The following is a 13,034-nucleotide window of genomic DNA, read 5'->3' as shown; positions in this document are numbered from 1 at the left end:
CATGCATAAATTCATGCCGAAAATAAAATAAAATAAAATACATTAATTATTCCTCTTACAAAAGGAATGCAGTGAATACCAAATCATCCTTTAAGAATTAAGACAATGCCATTAATTTATAAAAATACAACTGTATTTGATTAAATTATTCCTTCATTTCATTAATGTCATATCTCAATATTCCGATTAATAAAAATGTCAAAAAATAAGGACAAAATAAAAAAAATAAAAATAATGCATTGATAATACCTAGCTTATTAATTCTGATTGGTCCACGTTTACTTTATTTTTCATTTTAAAAGGAATTAAAAAGAACAGAAAAACAAAACAAAAAGTTAAAAAAAAAATACAAAATTAATTAATATCCTTCCTTCATCAATTTCTAAAAGTGTACAAGTCAAATAAAAGAAAAGGAAAACAAAAATAAAGGAACAAATGTAAGAAAAAAGAAGGAAGAAGATCATCTACGTGGAATGTGCGGGAATAATGTTTTAACGGGGAAAAAATCATTTGTTTCCTTTTAATTAAATAAATTGAATACAATAAGAAAATCAATAAAATAAAATGATTAGGAGATTGATTAGTTGCGATATTTCTAGGATGTTAATTATAATGGGAAGAGCATGATTTGTATTATTTAAAAGTGATTTGATACCAATACCATAAGGGTGTGACGTATGATTTGCGTACGTTTTGTTCTGTCACTAAAAATGAGCAGGCAGCAACCACAAAATTAGCTGTAGGACATTAATTGTACCCTATATTTCCATTATATATATAGCGGTGCATTTGCATTTTCTCCATAACCTCACCGTTTGCTGTTACCTCAAAACGCAGAGATATCCTTGAATCATGTTCCACGCCGTTGCTTGACGGAATCCACCATCGACCACCGTTGACGCTGCACGAGCCAGATACAACCACCTCCGCCAAGTTCCAACGGCACCGGTCCGCACCATCCACCACAAGCCAAACAAAGATGTGAGTTAGCTACTTAATTACTGGAAAAAAAAAGTTCATATTTTATGTTAAAATTTAAGATAAGTTACCTGTCATGGGGGAAAAAAGAGAGAATATTATGGGAGAAAAAAGAAGTAAAAAATTACAAAAAACAGTTGTGTTTTTTCAAACGACAAACATTTTTTTTCATCATTTATTCATAAAAAATTTAAAATAAAACAATATAACTCACTTTTATTATCAATTCTGTATAGTAAATTAGACTTTTAACTTTTAAATATAACTTTAAAAATAAAAATATTTACATTTTAATTTATGTAAAATTGATAACATTTTATTTCATTCTTTAATTTTTATTACTATTTCTTTGCGATTTGAAATTTGATAATTTTTTTACGATTTATTGTTTTTTTATGTTGTAGGAGATAAATATATTTGTTACGAACATATAAAAATTTGTGGAAGTGTGCGAGCTTATATTTTTTCTTTTTTCTCTCTTCCACTCACATGTGTCCCACTTTTATGTACGTAGGAAATAATTTTTTTTTATCTCCAACAATGGTAGAAACGTTAAAAAAAAAATTAATGGTTAAATAATTTAAAACGGAAAAAAAGTGTCCACCAAAAAAAAAAAAAATTAAAACGGGAAAAATAATTCTTTTGAAACGAAATGAACAATTACGTTCTAACTTTAAAGTGTTAAAAATTCATTTATAACATTTTGGAAATCTTCCAAAAACTTTTATTACGTTTTTGACCCATTAACAGCATTAAATTGTTTGACATTGCATTTTTCTCTACTCTTAGCCTTTCTCACCGCTAAAGATATTAGGGATGTAATGTAGACCAAAAACATCCAGTCTGCTTAAAAAATAATAATAATAACATCCAGTCCAGAAAAACTACAACGAAGCAACGCCGTTTTTGAGTGATTTTTTTTTTTTTTTTTTCTTTCAAAACTGGAAAAATAAACTCGGGTAAAAATTAATCATTGGGCGAAAAAGGAAAAAAAATGAATGAAAAAAAAAATTAGTATAGATTTATTACAAACAACTTTCTTTTTGCTGAGTTCAAAGTCATTTTGTTTCCTATCTAAACATAGGAATGCCTCAGTCTTTTACTGTATAGCAAATTCATATCAGCCTCTAATGGCGATGCATATTCTTCTATTCATTAGATATGTGCATAAGATTTGACGTTGATATGTTCTTTGTTTGACGTTATTTTAGTGCAAGAAAGCAAAGTATTTACCATGGCATCCACATTTGAGGTTGAAGAAAGCAGGAGTGTCTCAGAGGAGGTGAATGAGACTGAAGAGTGCCCAGTGAAACAAGTGGAATTCACTGTACCTAAAACTGATGACCCCACCATGCCTATTCTCACGTTCAGAATGTGGTTTCTGGGTGTTGTTTCGTGTGTACTATTGTCCTTTGTGAACCAATTTTTTTGGTACAGAACACAGCCTTTGAGTGTTACCTCAATTTCTGCCCAGATTGCTGTTGTTCCAATTGGCCATTTCATGGCAAGGACGTTGCCAACTCGTGTCTTCTTCAAGGATACAAGGCTTGAATTCTCGCTCAATAGGGGACCATTCAATATCAAGGAGCATGTTCTCATAACCATCTTTGCCAATTCGGGTGCTGGAACTGTCTATGCTACTCATATTTTGAGTGCTGTGAAGCTCATGTATAAAAGAAAACTGAGTTTCCTTCCAGCATTACTTGTTATGCTCACTACTCAGGTTCCCTTCTATCAACAATTCCAATTTATTTATTTATTTTTATGTTTTTTTTCTTGTCTTGTTAGCCAAAAAGGTAATTGACTTGAGCTTTAAGAGCTTTCATATTTCAGAATCCATAGGACTTATATGAATCTTGTGAAGAAAATTAAGAAAGTCCTAGGCAATGTTGTTAAAATTATGATAAATTTGAGAACAAAATTTGAGAATCCGTGACACTTGGTCAACAAAAGCATGAAATACTTTGAGCATTATGTCATTTACAACATCCCGGTTTTAAGGAATTTATGGCATGTGATGACTTTCGTAGTTTGTTTTCGTTGGAAGGAGGGACACAAGGAGAAAAAGGAGGAAAGAAGACTTATGTAATCTTAGTTGGTAGTAAAAGTGTGCAATAAATCTTAATACATCAATGCTATTTTCTTTACATTGTATGAATTCTTGTAGCTCTAACTCATGACAAGTGTAATATAGAATATTGTCTAAGTTATGCTTCGTTATTCAATTTTAGGTGCTGGGATTTGGTTGGGCAGGTCTGTTTAGGAAGTTTCTGGTTGAGCCAGGGGAAATGTGGTGGCCTTCTAATCTTGTCCAGGTCTCATTATTCAGGTAAATTCTATTTAATTAATGTGTTGTTCAGTAGCTTCATCAAGAATGTAACTATGCTAAGCCAGTATAGTAATGCAGTGCTCTACATGAGAAAGATAAAAGACCAAAAGGAGGCACAACCCGTACTCAATTTTTCCTCCTTGTCTTGATCTCTGGCTTGGCTTACTATGTGCTTCCTGGCTACCTGTTTTCAATGTTGACCTCTTTCTCATGGCTATGTTGGCTTGCCCCCAAGTCTATACTAGTTCAACAACTTGGTTCTGGCTTGAAGGGTCTTGGGATTGCTGCATTTGGATTTGATTGGTCTACAATTTCTTCTTATCTTGGCAGTCCATTAGCCAGCCCATGGTTTGCCACTGCTAATATTGCTGTTGGATTCCTTATCATTATGTATGTGATGACACCAATTACTTACTGGTTGAATGCCTATGATGCCAAGAAATTTCCAATATTTTCAAGTAAGCTTTTTATGGGAAATGGTTCAGTGTATGACATTTCAAGCATCGTTGATTCTAATTTCCATCTTGATCGCAATGCTTATTCAAAGAAAGGGCCTATACATCTCAGCACATTCTTTGCAATGACTTATGGTCTAGGATTTGCGACACTTTCTGCTACTATTGTGCATGTGATGCTCTTTCATGGAAGGTAGTCACTACGTGAATCACCCGATCTTATCATCATTATGAAAGTGTTTAGGATTTGAGATATTTTATTTCCCTTCTCTTTGAATTTTATTTTTGTAGCTCTTGAATAGACCTCTTTCTGAACTACTTAGTTAAACAACTTCAAGCTTCTTTTTGTCCAGAAACATGGGTGATCTTAAACATGCTATGTTCTTTTCCTTGCAGAAACTTGTTTTCTAAACTGGATTTCCGTTTACTCGTGTTCTCAGTTACTATAATGAGTTCTCATTAAAGTGGCATACTTTCACATCCTTGAACTATAAGAATTTTTTATATCAATCTAGATAAAACACAGATTTTTCTGTTTGAATTTTTCCAAAAAACTGAAGATGTTATTATTGTTTTTTAACATGAAAGTCTGCACTGTAGTCACCATTTTCGAAATTTTAATTTTGAAAATACTTTATGTCTTGCAAAATTTTAATTTCATGTACACTTACCATGTGACCTATGCAGGGAAATATGGATGCAAAGTAAGAAGGCCTTTGTTGACAATAAAAAAATTGACATACACACAAGACTTATGAGGAGGTACAAATCAGTCCCCATGTGGTGGTTTCACATCATACTAGTGGTGAACATAGCTCTTATTATTTTTTCTTGTGAGTACTATATCGAATCACTTCAATTGCCTTGGTGGGGCGTATTGCTAGCTTGTGCAATTTCCATTTTCTTCACTCTTCCAATCGGTATAATAGCAGCCACTACAAATCAGGTATGCTAACCATTTACCTAAAGAGCTTGCTAATTTCATATTGGTGCTAAGGAGAATTCTCCAAGAGCTGATCTCTTTTTTCTTAACAGGCACCTGGTTTAAACATTATAACAGAATACATCATTGGTTACATGTATCCAGAGCGCCCTGTGGCTAACATGTGCTTTAAGGTGTATGGTTACATTAGCATGACTCAAGCATTAACCTTTTTGCAAGACTTCAAACTCGGTCACTATATGAAGATTCCACCAAGAACAATGTTCATGGCACAGGTCACTTATAATTCCTCAGTCATTTTAAGTTTTATAACACATATTAGGATTTCGTTGTTAAGAAGCTAAACCTGGCTGCATTGTATGCAGGTAGTAGGAACAATCGTATCAGTGATTGTATATACAATAACTGCATGGTGGTTGATGGGGACGATCCCTGACCTTTGTGATACATCCAAATTGCCACCTGATAGCCCTTGGACTTGCCCAATGGACAATGTCTTCTATGATGCATCTGTTATATGGGGTCTTCTTGGACCTCGTAGAATCTTTGGAGACCTTGGTGAATATAGCAATGTGAATTGGTTCTTTCTTGGTGGAGCCATTGCTCCTCTTCTAGTTTGGCTTGCTCATAAGGCATTCCCAAGCCAAACTTGGATACCTCTTATTCACATGCCTATTTTATTGGGTGCTACATCAATGATGCCACCTGCAACAGCAGTGAACTTCACCAGTTGGATAATTGTTGGCTTTCTCTCAGGGTTCGTTGCATATAGATATCGACCAGAATGGTGGAAGCGCTACAATTATGTTTTGTCTGGTGGTCTTGATGCTGGAACTGCCTTTATGACAATCTTATTGTTTCTGAGTTTGGGTTCTTACAACATTTCTCTTAACTGGTGGGGAAATAATCTTGAAGGGTGCCCTTTGGCTTCTTGTCCTACTGCAAAGGGCATTGTAGTTAAAGGTTGCCCTGTTCATTGATCACTACAAGATTCTTCGTTTAGCTACATTGAGATTTGTATAGTTCTAACTTCTAAGACAATCAAATGCTTCAACTACTGTAATTATGCTCATGAAAATAATCAAATCAATCAGAACTTTGGTATGCAAATGTATAATTGCAGAATTGGAATCCAACCAACTAGAAAAGTTAATCTATCTCACCCAACCATTTCTTGCACCATGTAAAACAAGCAACTATAGTTTTTTCTCCATAATGTCTTTCAATACCCTTTTCATCACATATAAGTGGGACCCGAAGTCAGTTGCATCCTATAATAGTTCATTCAGCACATGCATTATTCGATTATAAAAGGAAAAGCAGTCCAATTACAGCTGCAGTATAATGCTTTCTAACAACTTTTTTCAAGGCTAATTCATCACAGGAACATTTTTTGTACACATCAATTGTAACAACTCTAGTCTATACTATAGACAAGGCAACAAAGAAAAAAAATAAAGTATCAGAGTTGGAAACTGTCACAAGTGTTTATTAGTTCATCAAATAATAAAGATAGATTAACCCGGTTGGATCGCATGTGATTTCAACACCAATATAGGGGTAATTCTCTTCTATGTCAATACCACCATTTCTTTTTATGTACCAAAAGAAGCTCATGAAATGTCCACCTTTGCATCCATTAATTGATTCCACACAGCTAATCAATTCTTGCTCGTATTACAACTTTTTAATCTCGGGTGAACGCACAACAGCCCCCTTAAGTAAAAAAAACTTAGATATGAGAACAAACATAATAATGTACAACCATTCAAATCAAACAAAGTACAATGAATAATTAAACAAAAAGAACAATTAAATGTAAACAAAGTGCCAATGCGATTGGGCACAGCGAAAACGACCAAGAGTAAACTCCAACGCATAATTTAACTCTAGCTTAACTTTTTTCTAGAAGTGCACAGATGCTAATTGCTCAAATACAACACAGTTTGATCAGAATTTAGAAGTTAATAAATTCAAAATATTAAACATTTGCGTGCCATTCATTAAAAGTGGAATACCACTAATAAATTGAAATGAATTGTGCCTATCAATATTTATCCAAACTCATGTTTCGGATGATCAACAATAGTTTTCTACTATAAGTAATTGTGACGTATAAGGCTTGATAGTATAAACTTATACAATATGTTATGACAACCTTATACAATACGTTATGACATTTTCAGTTGTTTGGTGTGACCATCGTATAGTATAAACTTATAAAGCAGAATCCCTTAATACATCAAAATGATGTATAACTTAATCCGACCTAAGGGGGAAGGATTAGGCCTGATAAGGGATTAGTGTATTAACATCGACCAATGCAATTCTAAAAAATTAATATATTAAAATAAAAATTAATTTTTCAATATATTTAAATTTTAAAATATTGAATATTCATATTTTTATAAAAATTAATTTATTTTTTGGACACACTGGTCAATAGATTTTTATAAAAATTAATATCATATGACATTTTGTAAATAATTATATAAATTCTTTATTAAAAGATATTTTTATTAAAAATATTTATTTTCATCTTATATAGTATTATACAGTGCATTACCAAATACTAGATGATATTATCTTATATGTAACATCCCCGGCCTCGAGCCGGTTCAATTAACATGCATACGATACTTAACAGAAACAGCGGAAGACTTAACTTACGAAAATACGAACTAACTTTTTCTTTTTCTTTAATCCTTTTTCACATGACATATCACATTGCATACTTCTTCTAATTTAATTCTTATTTTACGGAGACGAAAATCGGACAGAGTAACCTCTGTAAATCGGACAACTGGGGATTTTCCAATCCCACTCTCAAGAGTTCCTGATAGACAGTTTAAACAATATATATTTCCAGAAGTACCAGTCATGCAAATATACTCAGATACCCATCTATGGGCGCATGCTGGACTTGGCTCCGTGCCACAAATCTAATAGCATGCAATCCAATACATAACATAACTGAATACTACATAGTCATATCATCATGCCTGAATACATAAATGTACATGTATCGAATATGAACACTATGCAATAATACATCTTTTCCAAAAATACGTCTAAAACAAATAGTAGCATCCGACCACCCAGAACTCCACATCCTCATACTAGTACCTCTAGCCACGGTTAGTGTCCTTGTCCCATGAGGCTCTTCAATTAACTGTGTTCCTGAAATCATATCCCCAAACGGGGTTAGAGACGAATCTCTAGTAAACTCCAGGTTTATGGAAAACCCTCCATACCCTGGGCTCACTTCCTGCATGACAATCAGATACATAATATACAAAACATCATATAAGCAATTATCATAACTGAACAAAGCATATATACATATCTTATCAAAGACAAACGCAGTCATTCCCAAGGGATGACCCCAAGCGAAAATCAACACACGTAACAAATATCTTTTACAAAAATCATCACAATACTCACATCAGAACAAAACGTGTTATATCAGAGACGTACGCAATCGTTCCCAAGGGATGACCCCAAGCGGAAATCAACGTACGTAACAAATATCATTTACAAAATCATCATACATATCCCATAAAACATGTCATATAATCAAATATCATAACCAAACAAAACATATCCACATATCTTATCAGAAACGTACGCAGTTATTCCCAAGGGAGGACCCCAAGCGGAAATCAACGCACGTGTTCCCAAGGGAGGACCCCAAGCGGAACCAGAACATATCAGAGGCGTACGCAGTCATTCCCAAGGGAGGACCCCAAGCGGAAATCAACGCACGTGTTCCCGAGGGAGGACCCCAAAGCGGAACCAGAACATATCAAAGGCGTACACCATCAGTCCCGAGGGAGGACCCCAAAGCGAACATCCGGGTACTATACAATCAATGGCCAGATATTGTTACAGAAATCATATTACAGAAGTCATATCATAACAAAACATATCATATTAACACATATCAAAGTAAATACATCAAAACAAAACATATCATATTATCATATAGCTCTATATGAATGCATCTATATCATATATCTCATACATATCATACAACCTGACCACAGTCCGTACACTATGGCGGAACACAAAGTAGAAGCGAACCCCATAAACATAGAGCTTACCTCTTGGAGCTTTACAATTTGCTTACTCGAAGAACAAGCTACTTATCATGCTCCACGAGAATCCAAACGTTCACAGTCCCTAGGTACACCTAGAGAAGGAATTCAACACAAAACTCAATAAAATGATATAATGCCATGTAAATATACAAGACACACACTTTATTGTTTATTTTCTTTTTACTTAATCATATTAAGTCATGAGTGGGTGGTTCTTTGTTCAATAAATCCCCACAAAATTTCACACATTCACTTAGTCTTAGGATAGTCCCAACTTAAGGCAGAATGCCCATTACAATGGAGCTATAAGATTTCTCTTTGTCTCGTGCCTAAACCCAAGCTTAGCCGCCTATATAAATTATTTTACGCATATAAGTGTTCTCACTTTGCGAAATAATATCTCCGAACATATACCTCCTTTGAAAATGGCTAAAACTCATTTTAAGGTCATACAAAGGAGTTACCTTATTTTCTTTTTTTATTTCACGAAAGCGAAGGTCCATACACCTTAGAATATTATTCCACGCATAAAAGTATGCTCGATTTGTAAAACCGTAACTCATAGCACATACTTCCTTTGAAAATGGCTAAGAGACACATATAGGAAATCATTCCAACTTCATGATTCCAATGCTTTAGTCCATCAAATTCAAGCTTATCACACACCTCTAATCCAAGATTCATTAATTCATTTATACGATACTGTTCATCTCTACAGTACTATTCATGTATACGTCACTATTCACGTATACGACACTATTCAAAAATACGGTATCTTTAATTTTTCCAAATACATTTTCACCGTTAAAATTCTCATCCAAACACTTTTCTCAACATGAGCTAAACCTGAATCAAGCTCTAACATGCTCAATCAAGCCAAATTTTAAAAATGAAAACCTAGATTCAATCTTCCTCAAAACTAAAAGAAAACCAAGATTTCTCAACATAAACTTAACTAGAACGAAGGGGAAGGCTTACTTCAAGCTCCCATGGCTTCAAGCTCCATCAAAATTCCCATTATACATGAAATCCGAAATCTTGGAGGAGGAGGATCTCTCTCTACAATGAAACCCACTCAGAAATACTGGTACCAATGGATTCTTCTCGAAATTTCTTATAAGTTTGGCTTTGGAACAGAGTGATTTGGAGTTTTCTAGCTCAAGTTATGAGCCTTGGAAGATTGGATTTCAAAATCTCATTCTCTTCCTCCCTCACTGTCGTCCGCGAGAAGAAAATAAGAAGGAATAGTAACTTTTTTTGAAATTTCACTTATATAGGTCAACTTAAATCCAACTGGGTAAAGGTTTATCTATCTACACACCTCCATTCATAACCAAACTTTACCCAATGGACTAGAATATTTTTCTAGTCATATTTCTATTTTTACTTTCACTTTTTGGATAACTTTATTTACCCGTATTTTTACCTCTTAACTGTCATTTTAACTCATTTTTCACCAAAGGTGACTTTATTTCTTTTACTTCTAATTATTCTTCAATACTAAATCCACAATTACTAATGAGGGTTATTATATTATACATTATATTATTTTATACAATACCATGCCAAACGCTTGATAATATTAAAATTCAATCAAGTCTTATACAATAATACCTTATACTATCATGTCTTATACTATCTGGCCTTATATATGACAAGGGAAGGTCTTATAATATCATAAAAGACCAAGTTACCAACCCAGTTTCCATTTCAATTCACAATATATATGATAAGGGAAGGATCCGTTTACAAATTTTTTTTACAAATTTGTGCAAATTACACTATGTACTCCAGGGAGGGCAAAAAAAATTAATTTATTGCTTTTTTAATAAAAAATTATGAAAATGTAATTGTTTTGAAATTATTTACGCAAATATAGCACTCAAACACGCCCACATGGGACGTGTTCCAATGGAGAGAGACACGCCCACATGGGGCTGATCAGGAGAGACACACGCCCAAAAGGGGCGTGAGTGGTTTGGAGAGAGACACTCCCCATTTGGGCGTGACCCAGGAGAGAGACACTCCTCATTTGGGCGTGTTTCACTAGGTGCTGCCACGTGGCACAAAAGTCAACAGTTTCACCGTAAAACTTTGGAAGTCCATAGCTTTTGACTCGTGTGTCCGAATTAGGTAATTTTTTTTTATTCCACATAACTTTTCGAGATTTACGTAATGACACCCCATTTGGCATATTTTGTCTGTCACAAAAAAATTTGAATTTACAACAATGATACCGTAAGAACGTTTAAACCCAAATTAATAAAGAGAAAACCACTTTTTAATTAAGAGAAGGATAAAACCCAAATTAATAAAGAGGTAGTAACTATAACCTTCTCCTATTTTTTAACCTAATTAAAAAGTGGTTTTCTCTTTATTAATTTGGGTTTAAACGTTCTTATGGTATCATTGTTGTAAATTCAAATTTTTTTGTGACAGACAAATTATGGCAAATGGGGTGTCATTACGTAAATCTCGAAAAATTATGTGGAATAAAAAAAAATTACCTAATTCGGACACACGAGTTAAAAGCTATGGACTTCCAAAGTTTTACGGTGAAACTGTTGACTTTTGTGCCACGTGGTAGCACCTAGTGAATCACGCTCCAATGGAGGAATAAATCTTTGGTGCTACTGTTGCACCAAGATTCACTGCATCCTATCAATAGAAGCATTACACGTCATAGTCATAGGAGAGAGAAAAAATTTAACAGAGAAAATAAAACTTTAGCTGACATGTAATATTTCTATTGATGGGATGTACTGAATCTTTGGTACAACAGTAACACCAAAGATTTATTCCCAATGGAGAGTGTCTCTCTCCTGGGTCACGTCCAAATGAGGAGTGTCTCTCTCCAACCGGTCACGCCCATGTGGGGCGTGTTTGACTGCTATATTTGCGTAAATAATTTCACGACTATATTTTCGTAATTTTTTATTAAAAAAGTAATAAATTAATTTTTTTGCCCTCCAGGGAGAACATAGTGTTCTTCCAAGAGAACACAGTGTAGTTTGTAAACAAAAAGTTTGTAAATATAACCAAAAGTTTGTAAATATATTAAAAATAACAAAAGCTCTTATTTAAGTAAACCAATGAAATTTTACTTATGATAAGCTCTGTTTCATCTATTATTCTCCCCATCCCTTTGAAGAGATTTCAGTATAGCGGACACAACCAATTAATAAAATACTAATTAAAAATATCTATAACAGCAGACTAAGACACTAACTAAATATATATTCCTTTTTTTTTTTGTCTGAACTAGATCTTTATTTATATGTTACAAAATTTAAAATATTTTATAGCTCTAACTTAAAAAAAATAAATAAAATAAAGCGCGTAAGAAAAAAAAAGGAATACAAGATTTAAAAAAACAAAACAAAAGATGATAATAAAGATATAGAATATACCGTACTTTGTTTTCATCTATTATATGATATATTTGTTGCGGTTCAATCAACCCTTACATGAAAAAAAAAAGTATATGACATTCAAAAAAAAAAAAATCCAAAACAAAAGAAAAAGAATAAAGAATACAAGACAATAAAAATATGGTTTTATGTTTGTTATGTTATATAACATAATTTTATTTTCCTACACATATAACAAAAAGGAGAGAAAAAGTGAAATGATGAAAGAGATAAAAAAAATATGTGAAACTCACCTCTTTAATTAAGAAAATGGAATTATGTTACGGAAGATTACAAAAGTAAAACCCATAAAGATATAGTACTTACCATCTTATTTGGGTCAATCATGAGAACCAAGTACTTTGTTCGGAACTCCTTCTTGCTAAGATTGGTTCAAGCCAACCTTGTATATCCGGTTGTTGTCATTGTGTTTGTGGTTGAACCTCTTAGTCATTGTGTTTAATTAGTCATTTATAGCATTTTCACACCATCAAACACTAATATCGTGTTTTTTTTGACTTTCTAGTAATATGAAATGATTTCGCATTACATTTTTGTATGATTTCAGCCTTTCGCAACGTAAAAAGGTGCAGACAATTACTTTCTTTCTGAATTCATAGTCATTCATTTCCTCGTACACTGTCTTTTGGTGGATACCAAATTCCTCACACTGCCTTATATATAGCTTCTCACTCTGCTTTCCTCCGTGCATGATCTTTCTGTTCTTCTGTTCATTAAATCACAATCACATGCATAATATTTGACATTCTTATGTTCTTTATTTGAGGTTGTTTTAGTGCAAGAAAACATATTTTTACC

At 33.5% G+C, this 13,034-nt stretch overlaps 1 protein-coding gene across 1 annotated transcript; it reads left to right on the top strand.

Annotated features, from left to right (window-relative positions):
• The first annotated feature begins 2,212 nt into the window (after positions 1 to 2,212).
• LOC133297331 (oligopeptide transporter 6-like) lies at positions 2,213 to 5,786 on the top strand. Its single transcript, XM_061496448.1, has 6 exons — positions 2,213 to 2,701; positions 3,210 to 3,307; positions 3,386 to 3,955; positions 4,450 to 4,708; positions 4,798 to 4,980; positions 5,071 to 5,786. The coding sequence occupies exons 1-6, from the start codon at positions 2,213 to 2,215 to the stop codon at positions 5,683 to 5,685; spliced, it is 2,214 nt and encodes a 737-aa protein (XP_061352432.1). The 3' UTR covers positions 5,686 to 5,786.
• Positions 5,787 to 13,034: the final 7,248 nt, after the last annotated feature.

Source organism: Gastrolobium bilobum, unplaced genomic scaffold (genome assembly GCF_033153095.1).
Source record: "Gastrolobium bilobum isolate Gb01-03AN ecotype WA unplaced genomic scaffold, APGP_CSIRO_Gbil_v1 utg38826, whole genome shotgun sequence".
Classification (NCBI taxonomy): Eukaryota; Viridiplantae; Streptophyta; class Magnoliopsida; order Fabales; family Fabaceae; genus Gastrolobium; species Gastrolobium bilobum.
The sequence above is the reverse complement of the archived record's forward strand: the minus strand, read 5'-3'. Positions and strand labels throughout refer to the sequence as shown.